A 27,461-nucleotide genomic window follows, 5' to 3' on the forward strand; every position below is an offset into this window, starting at 1 on the left:
GGGGGTGCTGGGACCAGACAGGGCTACCCCGACATCTGTGTTTGGGGATGGCTGGGCTTGTCTGCAGAGTTCCCAGCACCAGGGTCAGACAGGCAGCTGGGAGGAGCAGTGGAGTCTCCCTGTTTTTGCAGCTGTGCAGATACATGGGCCCTGGAGGTCCCACAGGCCACTTCCCCTCTCCCTTCCCTGAGCCACAGGCTCAGGCTGACATGCACAGAAATCTGCCTGGACACAGAAAAAAAGGCAGGAGCCAGGGAGCCTGATGCAGGTTTTTTCTGTACATCAGTGTTTTTGACACCACAGCCTGTTGCTGCATATAATAAAACAGAAATCAGAAAGAGCAACCAGAATACACACCCAAAGGCAAAAAAACCCTTGGCTTAAAGAAGGTGCTGCCGGGCCCCCGGGGGGAAGGCTGGCAGCAGGGCTCCAAGGGGGGAAACGCCTGCCCTGGCTGGGGAGAAACACAACACAAAAGAAAAAACGAACCAACAAAAAAAGTCACCCAAGGCTCCCGCTGCGGAGCGGGGAGAGCCAGAAATCCCCCGATTATCCCGACCTCAGTCCTGTTAGCACCTGTACAATAAAACTGTACCGGCCCCGAGGCAGAGCAGCCCGCCCGCAGCCGCTCCCGCAGAGAGCTGCTCCCGGGACACGGGCGGGGCGCGGGGAGCGGGCAGGGAGGCGGCTGCTGCCGTGGGGACAGAGCCTGGGGCGGGGCACAAGCTGCCGAAGCGGGGGACGCGCTGGGGGCCGCGGGCTGCGCCTGCCTGGGCAGCACCGCCGGGGACAGGGAGCAGCAGCACGAATGAGATGGAGAAGGAGCACGGGAGAGGATGGAGCAGTGCGGCCGGCTCCCGGCTGGGGCTGAGCGCTGGCAGCAGGAGCCAGCTCCAAGGCCAAGGGAAGGGGCTGTCGCCTGGCTTGTTGCCAGGGAGGGACGGGAACCCCTGGGCCTGGCTGGCCTCGGGGCACGCTGGAGAGGGGCGGGGGACGGCCTCATCCCACAGCCCGGAGCTCACCATCACAGTGATACAGACTCAGCAAAGAAAACATTACAAATTAAATACTAATTAAATAAATACTATGGAAGACATTGGGTGGGGGAGGGCGAACGGAGAGGCGCAGTTGCGTAGGGTCTGGTGGGGAGGGGCGGCGGCTGCCACCCCTCGCTGCCCCATTGAGCCCCGTGCAGGGGGTTCCATCACCCACCGGAGCCGGATGAGGCGGCAGCGACCGCCACTGGTCGTGGCGGGGGTCCTCGGGAAGTCCTTGGAGGCGAGGGTCCTCCCTCCCCAGCTGGCCGAGACCCTGGGGGGAGGAGGAGCGGCTGCTCAAAGACTCGGGTCCCTGCTGCTGGCGCTGAGAAAGCTGCTTCCCCTTGGTCCTTATTATTGCCTCGTGATGCCGGGAGTGGCCTGTCCCCGTCAGCTGCTCCAGGCCTGGTACTCCACCGCCGAGCCCAGCAGCTGCAGCAGCTCGGGCTCGTAGTGCACCAGCTCCACAGTCTCTGCCGTGCCCGGCGCCAGCTCGGGGCTTGCCGGCACCTCCTCCTGCGCCAGCACCTGGCTGAGGGACACCTGGCGCTGGAACTCTGCCCGGGGCAGCGTGGCCACCTCGAAGTGCGGGAAGCGGGCCTGGAATATGCGGGAGGACAGCTTCAGCCGCTTGAGCACGTCAGAGAACAGGAACCAGTTGCAGGGCCTGCGAGGATGGCAAGAGCACGGTGGGTTATAGGGGTGGAGGGGGCTGCAGGCACGGTGCCTGCCCCCCTGCCTCTTGACACGCTGGCCCTCCCCCTCTGGCCCTGGCACTGTTCTCCATGTGCTGCTTCCCCTGAGGAGCCCACAGACTGGGGTTTGATCATGGCCTCACAGGTCACAGCTTTTTAAAACACTGACAGCCAGGCAGGGATAGCAGCATGAAAGTCCTGCCTTCAACAAGGTCCTGGCAGCTTCCCTGCCAGGAATAAGCCACATGGTCAGGAAATGGAGCTTCTGGTGTGGTTTATTGCTGGAGGGCATGCTGCATGTGTCCCTCTGCATGGACAAACACTGACAAGCGCAGAAATTTGCTGCACAGAAGAGCAGTGCTTTGGTTGCTGCCTCTTCCAAGTCACCCTTCTGCCCCAGCAACAGCCACAGTGTCACAGAGGTGGGAGTGCTGTTCCAGTGCCGGGACTGATTTAGCTGTGATGGAAGGGAAACAATCTCAGAGCCATCAGTGTGAGCTGCTGCTGAAGAAACGTGGGGCTAGAAGCAGGATCACAGGGATGAGAGAGGGGAGCTTCCTGACAGGCACAGCACAGGGACACTCAGGGCAGCAGGAAGTGCCTGGCCATGGAGAGTGGGGGGAGCCCTTATGAGCCTTCCCTGCTCCCTGTGAACATTCCAGGCCTGTGCCAAGCCAGGCACTGCATCCCCAGCTTCCCCGGTGCCACAGCCATAACTTCCCTCTGCTGCCCAGAGCAGCTGTGGCTGCCCCATCCCTGGAAGTGTCCAAGGGCAGCTTGGATGAGGCTTAGACCACCCTGGTCTAATGGAAGGTGCCCTGCCCATTGCAGGGGGGTGGAATGGAATGAGCTGTAAGGCCCTTCCCAACCCAAATCATTCTGGGATTCTGTGATGATTCTATGAAGAAAACCACCTGAGATACACTAACGTGGTGCTGCCCGTGCCAGGGCTGCAACCACCTGTGATCCTGCTCTGTGCTCCAGGGAAAGGCACTCACCCCCGGGAGACGGACACTTGGAGGTTGTAGCTGGGAAGCAGCGGCTTGTCTGAGAACTCAAACATGAAGTTGTCTGCTTCTTGCTCCTCTTCCTCCTGGTCTGAGCTCCCTGGAGGGTTGAGCAGCAGGTCGCAGCCGATGCTGTCCTTCCCCTCTGCAACAGGACAGAGGTTGGCACTGTTGTTCAGTCACACACCAGCCCGTGCTGGCACTCCCTGGCCACTGCCACAACCCCACAGGCACCTTCCCACAACATTCCCGCAGCCATGTGAGAACTGCTCCCCTCGTCCCAGAGGAACATGGAGCAAGCACTGGCTGCTCTGCATAGAGAGATTGCTCACTGGCCAGGTGAGGTGAGGAGAACATCCCGAGTTGTGGCAGGAAGCTCAGGTGGGACAGGGCACAGTCTGCACCATGAGCCACCCCACTGGTAGACCCCAGACTCCAAAATGACCTTGGCCCCTTTCCCATTCCAGCACAGACCTCTTCAGCCTGGAAGAGCCTGAATAGCAAGATGGGAGGTGGATGTAGAGAGGCTTTGCCTGCAAAGGCCATACCAAGGAAGGCACAGGGAGCACCCTGCTTCTCAAGAGCTTCTCCCCAAGATCCCACCCTCAGAACCTCCAGCAGGTGATCCAGGGGAGTCAGCACCCATCCCAGTGAGGACAGCAAGGCTGTGCCACCAGAGACTAATCCAACCAAGCAACAAGCATGAGGGGAAATTAAAGGTGGATACACAGAAATTCTTCCCTGTGAGACTGGTGAGGCCCTGGCACAGGGCTCAGAACAGCAGTGGCTGCCCCATCCTTGGAAGTGTCCAAGGTCAGGTTGGACAGGGCTTGGAACAACCTGGGATGTCCATGCTCATGGCAGAGGAGTGGAATAAGATGGTCTTTAAGGTCCCTTCCAACTCAAACCAGTGCATGAGTCTATGACTTAGAGAATTTGCCTGGGTGTTCCAGGAGGCATCTGAGCTCCAGCAGGATCTGTGTCCAGACCGGGTGGAGAATGGCAGGCTGGATCCAAAACCATTTAAAACCAGGTAATTTTCCTATTTACCCATCTGAAAAGCTCCTGTTGAAGAGAAGCTTGCTGCCTGGATTTTATCATGAAGAGGTTTGAATAGTCTTAAATTTGCAGTGGTGTTGTCCCACTGAGATAATACAGGATAACTCCAAATACTTCCAGGTAAGAGAGTTTAGATTCTATAGAGAGCAGGGAGACCCAATGTGCCTCTGAACAAATAAACCAATCATGCAAAAGTTCAGCCCCACACACAAGAGAAAAGGCTGGAAAAACGAAAATCTTCTGATGTGCTGCACAAGGAAGCTTGACACACCCAGCTGCCCACCCAGCACAAGTGGGATTCCAGCTGAGGAATAACAGCAGATGACAGGAGACACTGGCTCAGGCAGGGTCTTGGGGGAAAACCAGTTATTTCCTAGTGCTGCCAAGGGAAAAATCTCTAAGAAACAGGGTGCTGAAATCGTCTGAACTTGCTGTAGAATAGGACAAAAATAAGCGACATGGTTATTGATCCAGTGTTGCTGCTGGCAAAGCTCAGATGCCATCACTGAAAAGCCTCAGATTTCCTGAGGAACTCAGAAAAAAATAATTAAATGCATTTATTGTGGCAAAAATAGGGCTCACTGTCTGTCCTGAAAGCTCAGTCCTGTCCATCTGCCCATGCAAAGGCTAGGACAAGGAACATTTTGTACCACCGAGGGAGACAATCAGGCACAACAATGCCTGTCCCAGGTGGAGACAAACCCCGGACTGGGACTTTGTGTCTGGAGCTCCTGCAGCACCAAGTGCAGGACACTGATGACTTTTCCACATCTCAGAGATCCCACACCCTGGCTTCTTTCATTATCCTGCTGCCCCCAGAGAGTTGCAGACCTCAAGGAAAACGTGGACCGCATTCCTGTCTCAAAGAATAGGAACAGCTCAAGCAGGGCCCGGGATTTCTCCTGTATCCTGAGGGACGTACAGTGCTTCAGCTGGTGGAGCTGATGGAAAGGGAGATTTCAAAGGACTGATCCACTGGAGGAAGAGAGCTGTTTGCTGCCTGTGATGATTGAGAGCAGCTCGGTTATTCCAGAGCAGAATCAGGTACTTCCCTGCCCTGGGCTGTACCTGTTCCAGGTGACCCAAGGCGACTGCTGAGGTACCTGAGCCAGAAAGGGACATTTCAGGACACACAGTAAACAGGCTGTAAACAGGCTGTAAAGCCCTTGTCCCAGGTTTGGGCATCCTGCTTTTTCTGCGGCTCTGGCAGTGTCCGGCAGCAGTGCCTGGCACAGCACAGGTGATGCAGGGCTGGCACTGCAGCTGCTGCTGCTGCAAACTGATCCCATGAGGATGGGGAAGAGGGTCCCTTCCTGTGCCTGCTGGCAGGGTAAGGGATCACTTCCCAGCTGCGTTAGCTCCTGCCTTGCCAGGCAGCCTCTCAAAGGCAGCATTGGGAATGCCCTGTGGAAGGGGCAGCAGGGAATCAGTGATAAATCAAAAGGGGTAGTATCTTTAAAAATATTGCAAAGAAAAGCTATTTTTCTTTGTAAAGGCTTGTGACAACTTCGAGAGTGAAAAATTCTGAGGAAAGAGGCTGAGGTTTGAACTGTTCCCTTGGCATGGCTGAGGTGCAACAGCCTACAAACAGCGCTCTCAGGAGTGCAGAATTTCTCCTGTTCTGGAATGGAAAGACATCAGGGTCCTCCAAGGACAAGTCCTCTACCAAGACCACCTTCCTGAATGTATCAGATTTATTTTTGTTTCTAGAAGGATGTTGGAAGGTTTGAAGGTGAGCAACTACAATCAACAAGTAGCCTCTCAGCCTGCCAGTGTAAATGCTCCAAGGCCTTACAGAGGGCTTGGGAGCGCTGAACTTGGAAGAGGCTGGAGGGACTCCAGTGTGCCACAGGCCCATGCCAGATCCATTACATCTTCCATTGTAACCACAGTTTTGAGGAAGTGACAGTAAAGGCAGAAGTCAGCCCTTCACTGGGAAAAATGCCTGGTGCTGTAAGAACAGGACCGCCCCTGGATGAACATCTCCCCTCCATAGCAGGGGCGAGGGATGGGCAGCTCTGGGAACCTGGAAGTTCAAGACTTCTACACCTTGAAGGAATGAGTATGTCCCTCACCTTCCTTGGTGACCTGTTAGCAGGGACGAGAGAACTGCGACAAGAATGGCATGCTTGGGATCGACAACCAAAGACCCTCAGGAACCACCAGCAGCACCTGGAGTCCAGTCCCACACTCGGGGGGATGCACATATTCAGCTTCCCAAAGAAGTCCTTCCAAGAAGCAACTCCCAGCACGTATCAATGCAACAAGGTCTCTACCCAAGGCATGAGTAGAGAGGGATGTGGCCAAATCCGAGGGAATGACATGTTTTACACAGCATCACCTCCTGCTCTGCTGCCACTGACATGGCCTGTCTGCACTCACCAAGCACAGAGCTGCTGTAGAAATCCCAGGCTGTCCGAGGGTCTCCATCACTGCGGCCCTGCAGATCTGACAGGTAATCTAGAGAGGGGAAATCGAGAGGGTTAATGGCTCAAAGCATCATCCTGGTGTGCACATCCACAGATCCAGGGGGCTCTGCTTTACCCCTGCAGCTTTTCCCACTTGGGTATTACACCACAGCTGCAGGAAGGGTGTCCCTGCTCAGGAGTGGGCATCACCCCAGGCCCCCAATCAGGAAATGGGAGCTGAAAAGGGAAAACAACAGACAGTGTGAAGTGGCTTGGAAAGAAAGATTCATACAGCAGTCCTGAGCTCCAAATCACCATCCCCAAAACCTGTGTGAGTAGTTGATCCTGGAGGACCTCACACATGCAGTGGGCAATCAGTTTCCAACACTGGGGATTTTCTGTCTTGTCTGTGTCTGGGAGCCACCTCTGGCTGTCCCTTCCTTGCTGTTGTGGAGAAGCCATGACACTTGTCTTGCATGTACACAAATGGCACCGAACGTGGCCACAGGGATCCAAACCAGCCCTTTCTGCCAGCAGCAGCATTTGGGCAGGGCTCTTTTGCCATAGAAGGTGGCATTATTTGGCAACAAAAATCTGCTCCCTTAGGTTAAGCAGTAGAACCAGGGACTGTGGAACAGCATTTCCAAGCAGAGCACTGTCTTTAGTTGTGTGACCACAGCGCAGCCATCTTGCACACTGAAAACTGAAAACTGACTTGTATCTTATACAGGAAACACATACAATTCTATAAAATTTGGGCGGTAAAAATATGCTTGTGTGACAGAACAGAGCTAAAGACTGAGTCATTTTCTGCTCAGGCCCTTTGACACTCAGATTTGTCCCTGTATGCTGCCAGAGGGTAAGGTCTGGAGCACTGTGACCCCAGGCCTGGTACCTACCACAGAGGAAGTGCTTCATCACATCGCTGGTGGCCAGCTTCACTGCTGTCTGCCCAGAGTATGTGGCCAGAGTGGGATCAGCACCATAGGAAAGGAGAAGCCACATGGTTTCCAGGTTGTCATTTGCTACTGCATCATGGATAGGCCTGCATGGGCAGAAGCAGAAAGGGACCGGGAATTTGCTAAGGAAATGCTCTGGTTTGGGTTAAGATCAATTTAGTGATGACCAGCCTGAAGAACCCACCCTGCTCCCTGCCCCACGCTGCCCTGGCTCACCTGGTACCATCCTGGGCACTGCAGTTGACGTTGGCACCGTGCTGGAGAAGGATGTGCAGGATGTCAATCCAGCCGCGCGCACAGGCCTCGTGCAGGGCCGTGTACCCTGCATTGTCGTGGTGGTTCACGTCACTACTCTTCTTCTGCAGGCAGTACAGCACCACGTCCTGCACAGCAAGAACATGGCTGTGACAGCCATTCCAGGTGGGGCAGCAGGGGCACACGCAGGAGGGCACAGGACTCACCTTGTAGCCCAGGCGAGCTGCTCGCTGCAGGAGCGTCTCCCCTGCATTCTTGTTCACAATCAGCCGCCGAGCTCCAGGAGGAACGTTCTGGGCCGGGGGCAGCTCAGGGGAACTCCCTGGGCTGGCCCGATGTGACTTACAAAGTGACCACAAGTCCTGGGACTTCTTCAGAGAACACATTTTGGGCTGGTTGCAACAGCCTTTCCCCTGGGAAAGAAAGGAATACAACTCCTTGGTACATGTGGCCATGACTCACAGGAGTGCCCTTCTCCCCTCACGTGTTCCCCTCATCCGTTCAAGCCATACCTTCCCCTCATCACAGATCCCTGCCAGGTGTTTAGTTTTACATTTGCGTTTTCCTGATGGTTTCTCCAGCTCTTCTTGGACAGGAGAGCTGTTGGAGTGCTCCAGGAGGAAGCCATTCCGAAAGTCTGTGCGTCCTTGAGATTTCCGGGGAGATGGGGATAGCCTGCTCCTCAGCTGTAGCTCGGTGCCTTTGCCCTTCCCAGACTCCTTCTGCTTCCGGTGCCTGCAATCTAAAGGAGAAATGTGAATGAGGAGCTTCTGTAGGTACCACACTGAAAGCCACCCAGACCTCTGCCACCAGGCAAGACAAACTGCCTATCTCTGAGAGCTGCACAGAAATCAGAGAAGTTGTGTGTTGGGAAAGATGAGACAGGAAAAGCCTACAAATATGATTGCCTGGCAAAAGATACTAAAAATATAAAACCTGTGAGCAAAATAGAAATGAAAGCTAGCTTTGAGATGTAGGCATGGCAGGCCAGAAGACAGCAATTAGCTGGTGATGGGTTGGGTGATAGCAAACAAAGGGGCTCGAGGGAGTAGCCCCCCAAGGTATCAGGGAAAAGGTAGATAAGAAAAAGTAGTCTTTAGAGTTTAGAATACAGAATGATATGGTAATATAGTAGTTCTCATAGTCTGTGTGCAAAGTTTGTAAGTTTTGTATCTCGTGCCAGTTGGTCACTGTAAAGTAAAATATTCAACACAAAAGGAGATATAATGTAACGAGGTCCTCTCCCTCATGCTTTTACCTCTTATCCTCCTCTCTTGCATACCCTGCTCTTACCTTCTTCCCCTCTTACCTCACCTCGCACACCTCCCTTACCCCTGCCACCTGTCTTACCCTGCTCTCACGTCTTAGCTCTTACCTCTTATCTCTCTCTCTCTCTCTTTTCTTGGGGCTTCCCTTCAGCCAAGGCTGGTGGCTGAAGGCAAGGCCCTTTTACCCACAACCCTTGCAATAAAACCACGTGTTTCTATAAGTGTCTCAAGTTTGCAGAGTTCCCTCTCCCTGCCGTCCATGGATGCTCCTACAGTTGTGGCTGCACCATCCCTGGAACTGTCCAAGGCCATACTGGACAGGGCTTGGAACACCCTGGGATAGTGGAAGGTGTCCCTGCCCACAGCAAGAGGGTGGAACTGGATGAGCTTAAAGGTCTCTTCAACCCAAACCTTTCTGCGGTTCCATGATTCTAAATCCAGCCCAAGGGCAGGGGCACTGCAGGAAGGAGAAGCAGAGAGAACACACAGATTCTCTCATCTAAGATGAACTCAGCATGTACATGGGACACCCAAGGAAAGATGGGAGCAGGATTCATTGGGATATGTCTTAGAGAGGCAGGACAAGCAGGAGCTATCTGTGAACACTCAGTGTTGCTGCCTAAACATAACAGACCGTGCCTTGCCCTCTCACATCTTCCCCTGAAGTTAAGGAGCACATTTAAGTTTTCATTAGCATGCATCCAGTTAGGAAACACCAGGATTCTCAAGGGAAGTCCGGCCTTGTCTTCCCTGAATGGAGGAATCCTGCTCACCCAATCCTGCAGCAAGAGACTTACTCCATGAAATGAATAAAAGATCAGTTAAAAAGAGAGAGGAAAGGATTTTGCACAGCATGGAGAGAATTCAGGACTCCACTGCCACCGGAGGTGGCTCCAGGCCACAACTTCTGAATCCAAACTACAGCAGGTCCCCTATCTGACAGCTGAGTGAGCAGCCTCTGAAGAAAGCTGGACAGACAGACAGCGACTCTTAACATATGTGGTAAAGCTGCTGAGCAAACCCTCCTGAATGCCACTGAACTCAAAGCTCCTTCCAGGCTCCTGTTCTGAGCAGGAGGCATCCTGAGTGTGCCCTTGAGTTGCCAAGACACCGGGAAGCTGATTGGAAACTTTGTTCCTGGCCTGAGAGAGGCTCCCAGACACTGCAGGATAGTGTAACACTGTGCTGGAGCAGATGCCAGCTGGGAACACAGCAGCCACCTCTGCTCCCCACACCATCTCAGCGGCACCTGAAGAGTGCCAATCTGAACTCCCAAGTAGCAGAAGGCAACAGGGCCATGGCCACTTCATGCCCTCCAAGAGCACAGTCCAAGCATGCAGAGGACTGGCACAAGTGCTGCCCATGAAACTTTCCCCCAAAGTCACCTGTGTGATTCTGAACATAGCTACAAGCCACACCAAGCGCCAGCACACACTGAGGCACCATGCACCACTGGACAGGTCCCACAGCCTCGACTGTCACTGCACAGGGAGAGGGGCCGCAGAGACTGCTGTCCTCAGGGATGTGCTCACTATGGATTTAGGTTTCACAGAGGGTTTGGCAGTGGCAGGGGAAGGCACAGGAGCAGTGGCAGAGCAGAGGTGGGCACAGGCAGGCACAGCATGTCCCTCCTCATGCCTACAAACCACAGATGGGGTTCACCCATCACTGCACCCTTGCTAATCCTCTCGCCCTTGTGCTCCCTGCTGCAAGTCTGCAAGTGGCTCTCACAGAGCAAGACAAAGGCAAGAGCAGCCTAGTTGGATCAGGATGGCTCCGCATCTCCCTGCGTTAGCACAGATTGCTGTGGATGGCTCCCAGGGGCCCTGCTCGTCCAGAAATATTCCACTGTGCTACCTTGTCCCATTCTCGTTTTCCCATGCCCTCTGTCTTAATCCAAGGGTTAGATCAGTGTCTAATTAGCCACATAATAGCCACAGTGTTTACTGCTCTGGAATTTACTGTAAATGTTTTTGAAAGAAGAGCTGATCGATTAAAGCAGCCCATGCTGTGGCCACCAAGTCATTAAAAAGGAGGGAGTTTCATCATTACAAAATAAAAAAAAAAGAATACCAAATCCCTCGCAAAATTCCGCACATAACAAAACAAATAATTCCCACGCTGGTCTCCAGTTTGTACCAGAACCCCCTTCCCAGGTTGTACCTGCTTTGGATTTCCGCCTCCGGTGGGGATATCCCACTTGCTCCTCCTCCCGCTCAGTCAGGTATTCCCCTGTCTGGTATTTCCGACTCTTCTGTCGTCTCCTTTTCTTCCTTTTGATGTGGCCATCCTCCTCCTCCTCCTCATTGGGCTCCCACAGCTGCCTGGGTGATTCTGCTCTCCAGGGCAGTTCCCGGGTCCTCCTCGTGTGACAGCTGCTCCTCTCAGACACAGACCTGTCCCTGTCCCTGCGGCTGTGGCAGCGGGATGTCCTGTGGGATTTGCGCAGCTTTCGATGTTTCAAGGATGTCTCCTCCTCCTCTTCCTCCTCCTCCTCTTCTTCCTGATCCTCCTCCAGCAATGGTAAAATCTCCTGACCACTCACATCACACTCTCCCGTCACACCAGCAGAAGAGCCAGCAATGCTTCCTGCAAAAGAGTGGGATTTCTAGCTGACAAAAAAGCCAAGAAGATCCACAAGGCAAAGCCTCAAAGCAGGACAAAATGCAGGGAAAAGGCAACGTGAAAAGTGAATGCTCCCAGTCCAACCAGGACTGTCACCAGGACCCTGGGCACCAATTCACCTGACTGACTGCGCGTCCGGCTGCTCAGCACCACTGGAATGAAATCACGGAAGTTGTTCTTAGGCTTCTTCTCCAAGTAACCTGTGAGGAAAACCAAGCCTTGAAAAAACAGATCACAGACCTGTGATGTGGCAAGGGCCGTGCAGTGTCACCATGGCAGGAGCTGCTGTGATGGCCCAAGGGAGATGGCTTTAAATGAACTGAGGTTGGTTTAGACTGGACATAGGGAAGAACTTTTTGAAAATAAGGGTGGTAAAACACTGGCACAGGTTCTCCAGAGAGGTGGGGGATGTGCCATTCCTGGAAACATCCAAGGCCAGGCTTGACCAGGAGCAACCTGGTCTAGTAGAAGGTGCCCCTGCCCATGGCAGCAGGGTGGAACAAGATGAGCTTTTAATGTTCCTCCAACCTCCTGCATTCTGGGAGTCTGATCATACTGCAGCTCGATTTTGGATCCAAACCCAGCTCCAGAGGCCATTTGCCTTCAGGAGAGCAGCAGTTTGGCCCCTAGGGCAGCCTGACCCCACAGGAACCCACTGCCATTCCCAAGAGTACCTTCCTCATGGCTGTCTCCGCGGTGAGCCAGTGATGGGCACTCCGTCTTCGCTGGCCTCCTACGCTTACGCTTTACCCTGAGGCTGCTGTGATCCGTGATGGCACCCAGGCCACCTCGGCCTTCCCGGCCTTCCTGCTTGCCAAGCTCATGTGGATTGTCATGGTGCTTTTGCCACTGTGAAGGGAAGACATGGGCTAAAGCTGGAGCTTCCCACTGACTGAGCTAGAGCAGCACAAAAGACAAAACTCCATCTCCACTGATTACACTGGTGCCCTCCAGCTTTTTTGACGCTCCAGATACATTTTTGTCCCGGACAATCTGCAGCACAGGTACATTCCCCCACAACCAGGCAATGCCCAGGAGGGCAGGTAGAAGGCCCTATGCCCTCAGATGTCCCCCCATGAGAGCTCCCTCCTCTCCCCCAGCCCCACCTTTGCCCTGACCCAGCAGTCCCAGCCCATCCCACGCACCTTCCGGCCATGCACGCTCCGGCTTCCTGACTTGCTTGGGGACTCCTCGCTGTCCTGGCCTTGACACTTCAGTCTCTTGTGGCTCTGTCTAGTGTCCCCATCATGCTGCCGCTTGGCCTTGCAGCGTGTGCCACCCTCCTGCTTGATTTGCCCCGTTCCTTTGAGCTTGGCCTCAGTGAAGGCCTGCGGAGCCGCCCCAGCCCGCAGGCAGGTCACTGACGGAAAGGACACATCACACTCCACTCGCTCCTTCTTGACCCTGCACAGATCCACCTGCTGCACACATGGGAGGGGCTCCGTGGCCGCCGGCTCCTGGGAGCTCTCGCAGCCCGGCTCCTTGCACTGGCCATCTGTGGGCACCTCCGGCACCATCCGCAGGCCCTTCGGCCCAGCCGTTGGCAGGTCATGTGACAAATACGCTGCTAACACTTGGTTTTTGGGTTTTGTATCCAACTGTTTGAGGCTACAGCTCCCCTGGGGAGCCTCAGTCTGTGTGTTGCTCTCCTGACTGGAGTCAGCCTCTGGCTGAGTGCACTCCTGATTCTTTGGAGTGTTGTCCAGGTTCCCCTTCCCTCCTTTCCCATCCAAAGCGCTGGTCTGGAGAGCTGGACCTGCCTCCAGTGGTGCTGGGTTGGCCAGCTCCTCGTAGGGCTTGGGCAAGGCCCGGCAGCTCTTGCTCTTGGCCACAGCATCCTGTTCCTGAGGTGGGAGCCGGGGCAGCCCCTCCGGCAGGCTCTGGGTGGCTGTGCTGGGCTCAGCAGGCTGCACACTCGGGAATGCCGGCAGCTCGCCCACCCCGGCTGGCTTGCAGGGGCTGCTCTGGTTCAGGGGCAGCTGTCCTGCCGTGGAGATGCCGATGGAAAGCAGTGGGGTCTGATGGTATGGAGACCAGCCTAGAGGCAGAAATTGAGGATTGGAAGGTTTTCCATTGACAGGGCATCGTGGGTAGACACTTCCCTGGACAGGATTCCAGGTGGCGATGTCCTTGGACTGACACAAAGGAGCTCCTGGAGCAACTCTGCCATGAAGAAGTTTCCTGGCAGGATCCTGCTGTCCTTCCGTGCCAACCTGGTTGGCTTTCTTCCCACAGGGAACACCGGCACTGCGGGGCTCGCCCTGGTCGATGATGGAGATGGGTTCCTGCTTGGGCAGGTGGCGCGGGTCCCTGCTGAGGCTCACGCCAGCATCCTTGCTAAGCAACAGCGAGGCCGGCACCGGGTTGGCAACACCGACATAAGTGCCGGGAATGGTGCTGATGAGTGTGGTGTTCTTCACCCAGGAGCCCTGCTCGCCATTGCGCAGGAACTCGGGAAAGATGACCAAGGGCGGGGTGGTGCCGAGGCACGAGGTGACGCTGCTGCCCGTGGCCTGTGCCGCACGCTGGGACTTGGAGAGGACGGTGGTGAGCAGTGCTTTGCCGCTGGTGTGCACAGGGGTGAGGATGGGCATGGGGGGGGTCTTGCGCTGGCTGGGCGGAGGCAGTTTCTGGCGGTTGGACTTGGAGGAGAGATCAAGAGGCATCTCACTGCACTCTGGGGATGAGACCATCTCACGCTCTAGCTGGGGAGGGGACTTCAGAGGAGACAGGGAAGTGGCAGCCCCCAGTGCCTGTGGCTCAGGAGCTGCCGCGGCCCTGGTCTGCATGGCGGTGCCAGAGGAGGGAGCAGCGCTCCCACCTGGTGCTGGTGCTGGTGCTGCCGGCAGAGCCTGGCTGGAGGGCAGGGCCAGGCTGGTGCTGGACAGGGGAGCGTTCTCAGCTGTGGCCTGGGCACTACTTCCGCCTGAGGGTGGGGGGCAGCTGAGCTGATTCACCTCCACAGACACCACTTTGGCATCCGAAGCCAAGGGCCTGGTGACAGAGAAGGTGTAGGGGTAGGAACGCAGCTCTGGGGAAGCAATAATGCCCGGTAGGCAACGCTCGTGCAGGTAGGAAGGCAGGACAGGGAGGGTGAGTGTGGAGGAGACCCCCAGGGTGGCCGGGAGCGCAGCCACGCTGAGCGGCTGCCCGCAGCTGGGTGGGGGGATGTACACCAGCGACTGGCTCGGGCTCAGCACAGCCCCAGCCTGGAAGGATAGGGGTAACTTTTGCATAGCAGGGGCCTGAGAGGGGGGAAAGCAAACCCTGTTCAATGTGAAGGTGGCGGGAGTGGAGGCAGAGGTGTTGCAGCTGGAGACAACCACAGATAACGTCCCTTCTGCCAGCACGCCTGGCGCCTGTGTTGCAGTGCTCAAGAGGGCTTTCTCGTGCCCAGCAGGCTCACTCTCTGGAGCCACGGAGCAGGCTGGGGCAGCATCAGCCTGCTTGTCGCTGGGAGGATCTGCCGGTGTCCAGGCAGCATCAGCACCACTGCTCTCCTGCTCCACAGCTCTGGGGGTTGCTGGCTCCTGCCCTCTGCCATCCCCCTGACCTGCCAGAGGGCCCAGGGTGTCATCTGTCACAGTCTTTCCTACACACTCCAGGTCTGGGTTGGGATCAGGTCGCTGCTCCTCCAGTTTGGGTCCAATCTTTTCCTCCACCTTGCCATCAGCATCCAGCCCCTGGGCACTGCTGCCACCACCACTGACTGCTGTGAGCTCCACCTGCAGCAAGAAGGGAGAAGGTGTTCCTGGGACCTGTGCAAGTAGCACCCAGGGAAGCAGGAAGGATCTGTTCACCCCGGACACAGAGGCAAAAGCAGCAAACAGCTCTCCCCAGAGGAGAACATAACTTTGCCTCACTGCATCCCTCTCAAGAAGGAGTCCATGGAATCCATTAGGGAAAATACTCCTGCTTGGCCTATTCCATCAGGGAATGGCCTTCTTGGACTCAGCTGTGCAGGCAAAGAACTCACCTCAGAAAGGCTGCTGCTGACACAAAACTCTTGAGACCCCAAGTGCTGGGAGCTGCTCGTTTTTGACTCCTCATCAGAAATGGGGGCTCTCCTAGGTGAAGAAGAAGACACAGCACTATGAAACCCCAAAATGCCCTCCCAGAATCCCACCCCTCCCTGTCCCGCACGGGACAGTGGAGCAGTGGTGTACCTTCTTTTTACCCACGGTCACCTGGCCTCATCATGGGCCAGCCCAGCCTTCCCCAGTGTCACAGCCTGGTGCCACACACCTGTTCCTGTCCCCTCCATTTCCCATTCTGTCCCACCACACCCTTTCTCCCCTGAGTCTCATCTTGCTTGTCTCTTCCCCCACAGGCACCTCCTCATTCGCGTTCCTCCTGCTTCCTCCCTGTCCTGGGACCCCCAGCCCAGCCTAGCTGCCAGTGGGGATCTCCCTCGGGTGCCAAAGCTCTCTGGGCTCAGGAGGCCTGAACAGGAGCAGTGGGTGTCCACGGCCATTCTGATGTGCCATGTCTTGCTGGCCAGCATGTCTGGACCCTTTGTCTCTGGAATGTGATTCCTCAGTGGAAAGCCTGGATTCAGGAGAAGGACTGTGATCTCCCTGGGACACTCCTTCCCTGATGGTATTCACCAGACAGCACTTCCCTGGTGTTCTGCTTGGGACAAGCTAGTAGTGCCAGCATAAAACAGATCAAGTTTAGATTCTGTTGATGACATAATTTCAGCTCAATTTGTTTCCTATGTCCTGGGCTTTCACAGCAGTCACAGACAGAGAGCTGTGGGCACACAATTTGTCTTTGGACTCAGTACCCCCAGTGCTGGGGCCCTGTTACATACCCCTAGCACCAGGACCTCACTCTGGGCTGCCTCAGCTCTGAGACTCTGCTTCGTACCCCCAGTGCCAGGAACGTGCTCAGTATCCTCGGCCCCAGGAGGCTGCTCTGTCCGCTCACTGCCGGGACCCTGCTTGGAGCTGTTTCCGTGCCACCCCCACCGACCTTCGGGTCAGTGACATCCCGGTCGGTCCCTCCAGAGGCTCCCGCGTTCTCGGGGCTCCCCGGCCCGCCCGTCACAGGCCGCGGGGCGGGGATGGCGGCCGGGGCCGAGCCGCCTCAGCCGGCGGTGGGGGTGAGCGGGCCAAGAGGCCGGAGCGGGCGGAGGTCCCGGGGTCGCGGGGTCCCGGGGCCGGCGCGGTCGCCGCGGGGCCGGAGCGGAGCGGGGCGGGGGCCGAGCGCGAGGGGGAGCCCGAGCGCAGCCGCCCGCCCGCCCGCGGCCCCGCGGGGCCCGCCCGGGCACGGCGCTCCCGGCGCTTCCCGGAGATTCGCGGCGCTTCCCGGCCCGCAGCTCGCCCGCCGCTAGCCGCAGGGCCGGCGGGAACCCCCTGCCCAGCTCCCCTCGACTGCCTCGGAGCAGCGCTGAGGGCGGTGCGCGGTCTCCGCCCGGCCCTGCCAGGGCTCCTCCCGGGGCAGTGCGCGATGCCGCCAGCACAGAAGGGGACCAAGGCATGAGATGGGGATCGGGGACGGAAAAGCGCCCGGCCGCAGCCCCCCGCCCTGCCCAGACATCTCAAAATTTGACGCCTGTTGTAAGCTCGGAGCAGCGCCGAGAGGCTCGGCGGGTATCGCCACCGCAGCCCTTATCTGCGGGACACAGGGTGCCCGGCGCTGCTGCGGGCGGCAGATCAGCTCTGCTCGAGCCAGACCTGGGGCTCGTCCCTGCCCACCGCTGCTGCACCGGCCTCGGGGGACGCCCGCCAAAACCCTCGGCACCCGCGGCCAGCAATGACAGCCACGCGCTTCCTCTGTGCACATAAAACTTCCCTGGCCTGGGCAAATGCATGGAACAGTCGCAGTGGCCTTGAGGAAGGCACAAACTAGTCCGTTCTGAGAATAAGACCCCTGAGCCACGGGAATGAACAGGCAATGCAAAGCCACCGAGCTTGGCTTGATCGATCCTACCTCCCAGCCACTAATCCTCCCTAATCTCCTGCTTGGTGGCAAGTCACAACACTCCCATCTGATCATTTGGTCGGCACAAACCCTCCTGGGTCACCAAAAGCCTTTAGTTCAAGTTCTTCCCCTTCCTTGGCCATTGAGAGCACGGGTCTAGTGAAGCCAACAGCACATGCAGACAACTTGCCCTCCTCAGCATCAAAGCTGTGGAGGCAACGTAACCACACACAGGCAACAAATCCTCTGCTGAGACCTCCAGCACATTCCTTGCTGGAGCACGGGATGTGGGGACCCTCCTGGAATGCCACCATATCCAGTACATCCAACTCCTCTCTGTGGCTCATTTGCACCTCAGGCCATTTTAGACCCCAGGAAAAAGCAGTTGAGTCAGCACCAGCTCCTTTCCCAGAGCCTCTCCAGATCCCTAAGTAGCTTTCTTGTGCCTCCTTTCCCCTGCCCGCCACCCACGCACCTCACCTCTCCTCGTTGAGGCCACACATGCGAATCCGCTCTGTGCTGGTCCAGTTGTGCACCCCGCTGTAGAGAGGTGCTGTAGAGATCATGACAGCTGATCCTCACCCTCCAGGACCTGCTGGGGCTCCAGGGACCACTCTGCCTGCAAGAGGGAAACAGAGGGTTGGGAACTCTCCTCGGGATGATCGATTCAACTGCCCTTTTGGAAAACCCATCCCCAGCTTTGCTGCCAGGCAGATGGGGAACAACACCCCGGGATGCCACAGGTCTAGAAGAGGGCTAGAAGAAATTAATTAGCAGTGCCTTTGGACAGAATCCACCATCCACTCATCCTCTCATTAAACAAGTGTTATTGCCAAAAAGGCCACTGGCTACCACAAGAGTTTCACACAAGTGTCTTCACAAACTCACACATCCTTTGAAACATTCCCCCCACTTTTCTTCTCCCTCCAGAGGAACCTCCAGCACCAGACGACACCAAGCAGAGCTGTACCAGGTGATGGTCTTTTACAGCACTGAAACTTCAAGGCCGCACAGGACTCTCCTAAAGCAGCCTATGGCAGGTCCTAGGGGCAAAGCCTCAAACAAGGAGAGTCTCTCCTCAACTGAGGGCTCCTGGAGGGAGCAGAGGTTGGTCAGTGGCGCTGCCAAGGGTTTATCCCCTCCCTCTGTGAGGAAGGTGCTGGTTTTCTTTGGAGTTATGGGTGGAAAACATGAGGGAATCCAGATATTCAGAGGCATCCATGAGGCACTGTCAGCTGGGTGGAGCTTTCAGGGGAGAGCGTGGCAGCCAATCATGCAGCGCTGGGTGTTGGAGCATTGAGAAGCTCTGCTGCTCCAGGGAAAAGGCAGAAGAGGAAGAGAGGATCTCCTGTGCTAATAAGTGGACTCAGCCAAACCAAGCAGGATTGACTGCAAAAGGAAGAGAGATGCTGCCAAGGAGGTTCAGGGAAATACTAAACCCTGAAGGTAAAGCAGGTACAGAGCCACGACAATGCTATCGGTGCAGCGGTGGGAGTGAGAATTAGCTGGAAGCAGCACGTGATCTCCAATCTCTGTCGATTGTCTTTTCCCTGACAAACTCCTGGCAATACCAGCTCTGCACGGGACAAGCAGCAGCTTGTGCCATGAAAGGAACCACACAGGGACCTGCTGGCCAACAGCTCAAGAGATGAGCCACAGGACTGAGCAGCTCCTCCGAGTGCAGCTGCTGCTAGGTGTCCTCGCTGCAGCCTCAGTGTGCCGGTGGGGATCCTCTGAGGAGGAAAAAGGGGCCAGGCACACGGGAGAAATGGGGGCAAGGCAGCTGGTGTGCCAAAGAGAAAGCAACGGACCCGTCTGCACGTATGAGGGCACAAGTGATAAACAGCGTGCAGAAATCAGAACTCGGGAAGAGGGGAAACCTGCTAAAAACACACACTGTGAGACAGGAGAAATCTCCAGTATCGATGGTGGAGACGGGCAGACGCCAAGGCAGAGAGCAGGGTCATACCCAAAGAGACAAGGTGGCTTGGAGCAGGAAGGGGAGGAGTCTTTCGATGCTTGGAGAGAAATGCAACATAAAGGAAATAGGGGAACAAACAATCTGCGGGGATTTCACCATCTTAGGCTAAACTGAAAGAAGGGGAGGAGGAAGATTCTGCCCCCAAGCACAGCAGCAGGACAGATGTTCCAGGAGGAATCAAAAGGGACCTTCTGTGCAACGGGGGAAGGGGACGCGTGTGGCTGCACGACGTGGAGCTGGGGACAAGCAGAGATCAGGTGTGACCCCTGCATAGGTCTGGCAAGGGAGGAGTGATAATGGGGTGTTATGAGGAGCTGGAAGAAACAGCATGTTTGGAGTGCTCAAGTAAGAGCTAGTCAAAAGAGCCGGAATGATGGCCACAAGAGGAAAGCTGGGAGGACACAGTGACAGAGATCAACACTGTTTCATGGATTCTTGGCCTCTATCCTCTACAGACGAAGTGGGACACATGCCAAAGACAGGCATTTCACAGGGAACGAAGAACAGAAAAGAAAAAGGATCCAGATATGAACTCAGGGAAGGAATAAAACAGGGACCAAGCACCAGATGCCGGTTCAAGCACAAACCAGTGGAGCAACAGCATCCTTGAAAAGGCAGACCAGGAAGTTTATTGGGAAATGCAGGGATGAGCTGCTTCCCGATGCAACACTGAACCAGAGAGAGTAACTGCAGCCTCCCTGGGTCAGAACACTGTTAGCCGAGTCGGCACAGGGAAAGCAAGCAGATCTCCCATCTACACTGGTGCAGCTGGAAGCGACATTAAAGGGATGTAATTAAACTCGTAGGAAACCCTTGGAGAACACAACTAGGGCATGGCTTCACATGCCTGTCTTCGAGCAGAAGAAGCTGTTGAGAAACTGTTGAAGCCCTTCCCTCCCCTCACCCTTCAGTCATGTCACTGAAGCCCTGCAGTATTCCAGTAAAACTTGACCAGGGAGTTGATCTCTGTTAAAAACACTTTTTTTCTTTTTTTTTTTTTTTCTTTTCTTTTTTTTTTTTTTTTCTTTTCTTTTTTTTTCCCCTGGCTGGACTGGTTTTAACCCATACTAGCTCCTAGATCAGCTTCACCAAGACGGAGAGAGGGCAGAGCCTGGCACAGACTCTACTTAATCCACAACGTCTGCCAAAGGAAGTGTATACGAAACCACAGTCTTATTTTGATTTAGCTAAATAGGTGCTCAGCCAATTCTAATTAACACCAAAGAAAACGAGTTTAGAATGAAGTAAGAACATCGAGGCATTCTGCGTGGGGAAGCTCAAACGGTATTAAAGCACCTTCACCTCCCGAAACAAAACATGCTGTAAGAACTGAGAGCAAGGAAGGTGCTGAACATGCTCACCTCCAACAACAAGCGCTCTGAGAGGTTTGCAATGAAACTACTATAGTGAATTAAAAGAAAAGGGGATTTTGTTCATTAAGGCAATACATCTCATCATTTCGCAAAAGGAAACGATGCTACTCTGCAAACCTGCCTCTTCCAAGCTCCAGGAAAAGCAAAGCAGATGTTTTCCTTGCAGTGAAAGTGTGCCTTTACTCAGGTTACTGATGATTTGGCTAGCTATCGAAGCTCCCTTGGATTAAGTCAAGAAATTACTCTTCTGAAATATTGCTGTACAGTGATGGAAACAAGTTTCCTGAGATTAAGTTCTTCAAGAACAGACATTTTTAAACCATTATCTCTAGGCAAGTCCTCCTTGCAATGAAAACCCAACAGCGCCAAGACAACCATCATTTTAGGGCAGGCTGAGCAAGGGTTCTAGGACAGGCTCCCCCAGCATTCACCTACCAGCTCCCACTGCTGACAAGAATTAAGCCCATGCCATCTCCATGCTGACCCCTGTTAAACCCTGTCAGCTCCCTGGCTCTTGGGGACCCCAACTTGAATTGCCTGAAGTGAGGCTGCCTAATTGTTTCCTGCAGCCTCTCACAGTCACACTTCCCACCACAGTGTTAACGCAGAAAAGGGGTTGCAAAGTAGATTCTGAAGCCATCACGCTGCAAGCCACCCTCTTCTCCCAGTGAAAGCAATCGCTTGGCCCGATCAGGTCCCTGACCTGACAGCTCTCAGCTCCTCAAGTGCTTGCACTGGCAAACATGTAAAGCAACTTCTTGGGCTGGCACCAACCTGCCAGCCATGGATAGCCAAGGATTTGCTTCTCACTGGGGAGTCTGGTGCTGTTGGTGTTTGCCCTCACAGATGTCACAACTACGTTGCCACCAAGTCTAACTCACTTTGATCAGATTACCCAGAGCCATGACCTCCTACAGAGTCCACCTTACAGTATCTGCGGTGGAGCCAGGCCTACCAGTGCAGGAAGGGGGCTTTTCCCTGCTCCTCCCAGGGACAGCCTGTGCCAATCACTTCTCCACAGTGCAAACACATCCCTCAGTAGGACCATGCTGCCTTGATCCCCCACAACAGGCTTTCCATGTATTTTCCTGCTCTGTGCATTTCCAAGTACTAAAACCACTCAGATTTCAAGGCGCTTACCCTTCCTCTTCTCCAAGCCAGGCCCAGCACATGAGCTACACACCAAGAGATGGACAGTGTCCCGCTGCACCCTGCCTAGGCAGGTGGAAGCTGACAGGTACTGAAACACCAGCAGCCAGTCTTCTCAACACCCCCAGCACAAGGATTCCCTCTGCCTGCTCTGGGCAGGTACATCATCCCCAACATAAGTGGGAGAGCACCAAGCAAAGATCCAATAGGCAGCAATGTGCCCCACTGCTGGCAGTGGGAGCTCAGACAATGGCACAAGTTCACCCAGGGAGAACATCAGCTTTGCCTTTCCCCTTGCATGAGTGGGAGTCACAGCATGAGCTGACTCCAGGAATCCCAGTGCGGGTCACTCGGCTCAGCTGCTCCAGAGCCTTTATGGACACAGTAAACACTGCCCAGTCGCTTGTGCCTCTGTCCATGCTGGCATTGAGTGGGGCAGTCGCACAGAGGAAGGAAAAGGACTTCTCAGCCCTAGGGCGTGGAACAGAGAAAGGCTACCACATGTCTCAGCAGCAGGAGATGGGGAGGATGCCGTGGTTGCCCTCCCACCACACCGTGTGGCTCCTGTGGCCAGGGGACACTGTGGAAGGCTGGGAGTAATGCACTTTGACCCTGGAAACACACCCACGGGAGACACCTTTGAAACATTCATTCCCAGAGCAGCAAAACCTGTAAGGAAGGGGATTTTATCCCCTGGATGGCTACAAAATATAAAATGAGGTCAGCTGCTGGAAACTCGGGTGGGATTCAGTGCTCAGAGCACAGCTGGCCACTTTGACAGGAGCAGGAGCAGCGGAATGAGACGGGATGTGCCCTGCAGGTCTTCCCAGGGGTCAGGTGGGCCAGAAGGGAACGGTCTGCAGCGACAGGCGGGTCTCCTTCCCTTGCCATAGTTTGTTCACTTTGGCAATTCTTTGTTGCCATTAGTAACGCAGGCAAGGAATTCTATTTGTTTTGATATGTGATGGTCTGGTGTCCATTGGAAGTGCAGAGGGCCGGAGCGAGCACCGATCCCTAGACCGGTCCCCAGCACCTCAGTTCTGAGCACCACTTTGGAAAACACAGTGGAGTAAACTGCTGGCCAAAAATTTAAAATGAAATCAAAAATTAAATCAAAAAACCTATGACAGCCCTATCACAGGACTCACAGCGGGCACAATATGCAACAAGGGAAAAATTTAAACAGAAAACTGAAGAAAAAGAGAAGAGTCTATCTTATGTTACCACTCACACAGAGGTCAGAAACTGTTGGAGAATGGACCAGGAATTACTAGAGTGGCACAAAATCCCACAAGGATGGGCCAGGCTACCTCTGGGGCTGTCTGGGCAGAGCGGTGCCCGGCGAGGGTGGCCCCAAGCTGGGTTTGGTCCCCGCTGCCTGCACAGCCGCCCCGGCCGCTGCGGAGCTGAGCCAGGCTTTGCCTACACGCATTTGCTTAAGCTGATTTAAAGACACAGTAACACCACACGTAATTATAGATCCTCAGCACGATGAATTGGAAAAAAAAAAAAGAAAGAAAAAAATCTATCCCTATTTCAGAAAAATAAAAGTTTGCTGTACCCTGGGCAGTGCTGTGATAATTGGTCCCAGCTGCTGGACAACTGGTATCAGTAAACCCTGGCTTGTCTGCAACAACCAGGCTGCCCCCACCAAAGCCCACAAATTTTTAAGGACTGAAAAAGAGCCATTAAGGGATGATAATGTTCAAAAATGTCTCTCACAAGGTTCACATCATCCCAAATGCCAAAAGCAGAGTGCAGCCTCCCATGCCTGGGAGTCAGACTGGTGCTCCAGAGCCCAGAGGCCCCAAGGGCAGCTCTGAAGGCCAAACCTCGCTGGAGCTTGGGCTCTTGACACATGGAATGCGACTCCAGACCCAGGTGACAGCGATGCAGCCAGTGTCCTCGACTGGCACCATGCAGCCTCCAGCCAGTGCTGACACTGGGACCACCTAAACCCAAAGGGTGGCCAGGGCAATGGAAGTGGCACATCGGGAAGGGAAGAAAGGGAAGAGAAGAAAGGGAAGGGAAGGCTGCTGCAGACAGGGCCAAAAAGACGCAGAGGAGCTGCGAAGGGCACGGGACACACTGGCCCTGCCCTAGCACTCATCCCCAGACTCCCGGGGATGAGGGTGCCAGAGAGCGGATGCTCTGTGACAGCAGAAACTCACTTGGTCTCTATTTTAGCCTGACAGACCTTTTCCCGGTGCTACTCTGAACCAGCGTCACCCAGCCTGGGATGAAGGCACCGATGTCACTCGCCGAGGAGCCAGGACCCCTCCCGATACCGGCACGCTGCCGCGGGAGGGCTGGTTTCCTCCCCGGTGAAGGCGGCAGGAAGCGCCGCCTCCCTCGCCCGGTCCTGCCGCTGCCCGGCCATCACCGTGGGCACGGGCGGAGGACCGGCCGCCCCCGCCGCCCCGCCCCGGGCGCCGGGGGGCGTCGGCACGGAGCGGCACCGCCCCGGCCCCGGCCGCAGCCCGCCCCGGGGCCGGGTCCGCGGGGCTTCCCCGGTGAGCCCCCCGCCCGAGGCGCGGCACGTCCCGCTCCCGAACCCCGCAAGGCCACGGCACGGCCCACGGCCCCGCGCCGCCGCCGGGGCCCCGCGGGGCAGGCAGCCCCCCCCCTGCCCGGGACACGGCGGCCTCGCGGCCGCTCCGGCAGCTTCGCCCCGCTCCTCGCAGCCTTGCCGGGGGCCAGGCCCCGCGGTGCTGCCCCGCGCCCGCTCCCGCGGCCCCCGGCTCAACAGTTGCCCCCGGGGCCGCTCCCCGGCGGAGCGTCCCGCAGCCCCGGCAGCCGCGGCAGGGCCCCCGCGCTGCCGCCCCGGGGCAGCCCCGGACATGGAGGTGGCGGCGGCCGCGCTGCCCCCGAGGAGGGCTCTTCCGCCACCGCCCGGCACCCGGCCGGCCGGTACCCGCAGCCGAACTGGCCCCGGGCACAGCGGCGGCCGGGGCGGACTCGGGCCACGCCGCCAAACTCCACGAGCGCCCGGCGCCGCCGTCCCACCACCGCCCCGGGAGCGCCGCGCAGCGCGGCCGCCCCGCCCCGCCGCGGGACCCCCCGCACCGCCCCGGCAGCGGCAGGTGCCGCCGGTGCCGGAGCCGGAGCAGCCGTACCGGGCAGGGCAGCGGCACCGCCGCGCCGTCGCGGGGCGGGGAGCGGAGCCGCCGCCGCCGCCCGCTGCCCCCCGCCCGGCGCTGTCAGTGCCCGCCGCGCCCCCGCCGCTGTCCCGCCGCAGGACGTCGCCGTCCCCCCCAGCCCGCACGCCCCCCCCCGCGCCGCCCCACCGCCGCCCCCGGGGGTGTCCCGGGACCGTTTCCATGGAGATCCCGTCCGGACGGCCGAGAAGGGGGGGTCGGGCCACCCGCGCCCCCCCGCCTGACCCCGTGTGCCGTGGGTGCGGGGCGGCGCGGGCCCGGGGTGCCCGGGCAGCGGGGGCCGGGGTCCAGCGCGGGGCGGCGCGGGGCGGTAGGTACGCACCTGCTTCCCGAGGCGGGCGGGCGGCGGGGGGCGGCAGGCCGGGGCGGGCCCCTGCCCCAGGCGGCGGGTCGGACCCCGGGCGCTGCGAGCGGCGGTTCGGCGGCAGCGGCGGCGGCGGAGGAGACACTGGCAGCGGCAGCCGGAGTGTGAGGGCGAGAGCGAGCCGCGGCCGCGCGGGCTGCCGGGAGCCGTAGTCCGTCCGCCGGGGCCGGGAGCCGCCGAGCCGCCCCGCGGACTGCGGGTCCCGGCGTGCCGCGCGCCCCGGCCCGCGCGGGGGGGCCGGTCCGGAGAGGGAACGGGCGGGCGCGGGGAGGGAACGAGGGAGGGAGCGCGGGGAGGGAGGGAGCGCGGGGAGCGAGGGAGGGGGCTCCGCGCCCGGCGCGGCCCCGGGAGGGGCGGGGGGCGGGAGGCCGCCGCGCCCGGGGTTCGGCACGGCACGGAGCGGAGTGGCTCGGCACGGGGGGGAACCCAATGCACACACGGCCCGCACACACACGCGCCCGCCCGACCCCGCGCCGGGGCACCGGTTCCCGCACCGGGGAGCGACGCTCGCTCCGCACCGGGGGGAGGAGAAGGATGGAGGAGGAGGCGGCAGCGGGGGCGGGCGCTCGCTCCACGCCCGGGCAGCGCCGGGCGCCCGACAGCGGGCAGAGCCGGACGGGCAGCGCACGGCGAGCGCGGCGCACGCAGCCCCGGTGCCCGCAGTCCCGATGTCCCCAGCCCCAGAGTCCGACGCCCCAGTGCCCGACGCCCCGCTGTCCCCCGCCCCGTTGCCCTCCGCGCCGTACCCCCCGCCCGGTGCCCATCGCCGGGCGCGGCCGCGGGGGGGTGGGTGTCCCCGGGCGCTGCGGGGCCGGGCCGGCTGGGAGAACGCGGACCCGCCTGCCCAGCCCAGGTGGGCGTGTGGCCCGCACCCCGGCGAAGCTGCCGCTGGGCGATCCTCCGGGCCCGCTCCCCCCTCTGGCTCGATGCTCCGCGGGGCGCGCAGCGCTGCGGGGCGGGGGTCGAGGCGCCTCCCCCGCGCCATGCGGGACACCGAGCGGCACGGCACGGTGCGGCGGCCGCAAGTTTGTCACCGGCCCCCGCCCGCGGCACCGGGGCCCGCAGGCCCGGAGGCCGCCGCACCCCCCGTGGTGCCCGGCCGGGCCCGCTCCGCACCGTCCCGCACCGCCCCGGCGCTGACAGCCTCGCCCGGCCCGGGGCCGCGCCGCCCCCGGTACCCGCACGGGCCTCGGAGACCGGCGGCCTCGCAGCGCCCTGGCGCGGCCCCGCCGTGCGGGCACCGGCTGCCCGGCCCGGCCCTGCCCGGCCACGCCGCCCCGGGCTGTGCCGGGCCCCGCGCAGCACCGCCCCGTGCCCGCTCGGCTCCCGCGGCCCCTCGCCCCGGCCCCGCCGTCCCCTCCGCCCGGCCCCCGTGTACCGGCAGCTGCGGGGGGCCGCGGGGGTCCCCGCTCCTGCACGACCCGGAGGGTAGGGCGGGACTCTCCCCCCCCCCCCCCCCCCCGGCCCGCGGCGCGGGGGCTGCACCGGGACGGGCAGGACCGGCTGGTCCCGGGGCGCGATGCCGCCACGGTGTCCCCCGTCCCCGTGCGGTGGCACCGCGCTCCGGCGTGGAGCGGCCCCGGGGGCGGGCAGGGGCCGGGGGCTTCCCGGGGTCGGGCCCCGGAGGGCTGCGGGGTGGGCTCGGAACGGGGCGGTGCTGCGGTGACCACGGCCCGCGGTCCTGCGTGGGCGCCGGGGGAGCTGGCGGATGTCACCGTCCCGCGCCCGTGGCGTGCTGCTCGGACCCCCGTGGGCTCCGTTGCTGATCTCCATCGGGTGCTTGCTGCCCTCACCCCTGCAGGACCCGTTTGCTTCCCCGGTTTGGTCCTTTCGATGGCGAACTCTTTTGGTTCAGCGTTGATGGCCGGGGCCTCACCGGGAGGTGGGCACGGACTCCAGGGTGTGGCCATCCCCAGATGGCACGTCTGGAGTGACAGCCACACCCTGGTGTCACCTGCCGGGAGAGTCCTCTGCAGCCTCAGCCCCAAACCTTTTCAATGCCTAAGGAATGGAAAAGCAACTTACACAGAGATCGAGCTCTATTTTGTTGCAGAAAAGGCCACAGCAGCCTGGAGCAGGAGATGGCCCGTCCCCCTTTTGGGTGTGTGGGGGCTTGGAGAGCAGTTTGGGGCAGGGGTCTGTGGGCAGAAGAGTGCTGAGCTTGGGGGGGATGAGACTCGGGAATTATAGACAGTACT

At 58.4% G+C, this 27,461-nt stretch overlaps 2 protein-coding genes across 2 annotated transcripts; both read right to left on the reverse strand.

The window, feature by feature from the left end:
* Positions 1-258: 258 nt before the first annotated feature.
* Positions 259-17,847, reverse strand: BCORL1 (BCL6 corepressor like 1). Its single transcript, XM_066202538.1, has 13 exons — positions 17,719-17,847; positions 15,290-15,380; positions 12,459-15,038; positions 11,988-12,162; positions 11,433-11,513; positions 10,852-11,277; positions 7,933-8,162; positions 7,627-7,833; positions 7,382-7,548; positions 7,106-7,251; positions 6,181-6,258; positions 2,731-2,884; positions 259-1,704 (listed from the first exon to the last, which is right to left on the reverse strand). Exons 1-13 carry the CDS (start codon positions 17,802-17,804, stop codon positions 1,428-1,430), a joined length of 4,698 nt encoding a protein of 1,565 aa, XP_066058635.1. The 5' UTR covers positions 17,805-17,847; the 3' UTR covers positions 259-1,427.
* A 6,148-nt stretch (positions 17,848-23,995) lies between these two features.
* On the reverse strand, positions 23,996-26,248 carry LOC136300146 (collagen alpha-1(I) chain-like). The gene has a single exon (XM_066202315.1). The coding sequence runs from the start codon at positions 26,246-26,248 to the stop codon at positions 23,996-23,998; it is 2,253 nt and encodes a 750-aa protein (XP_066058412.1).
* Between the last annotated feature and the right edge of the window lie 1,213 nt (positions 26,249-27,461).

This window comes from Chamaea fasciata, unplaced genomic scaffold (assembly GCF_029207755.1).
Source record: "Chamaea fasciata isolate MVZ Bird 193981 ecotype frontalis unplaced genomic scaffold, bChaFas1.0.hap1 SCAF_22, whole genome shotgun sequence".
In the NCBI taxonomy this organism is placed as follows: Eukaryota; Metazoa; Chordata; class Aves; order Passeriformes; family Sylviidae; genus Chamaea; species Chamaea fasciata.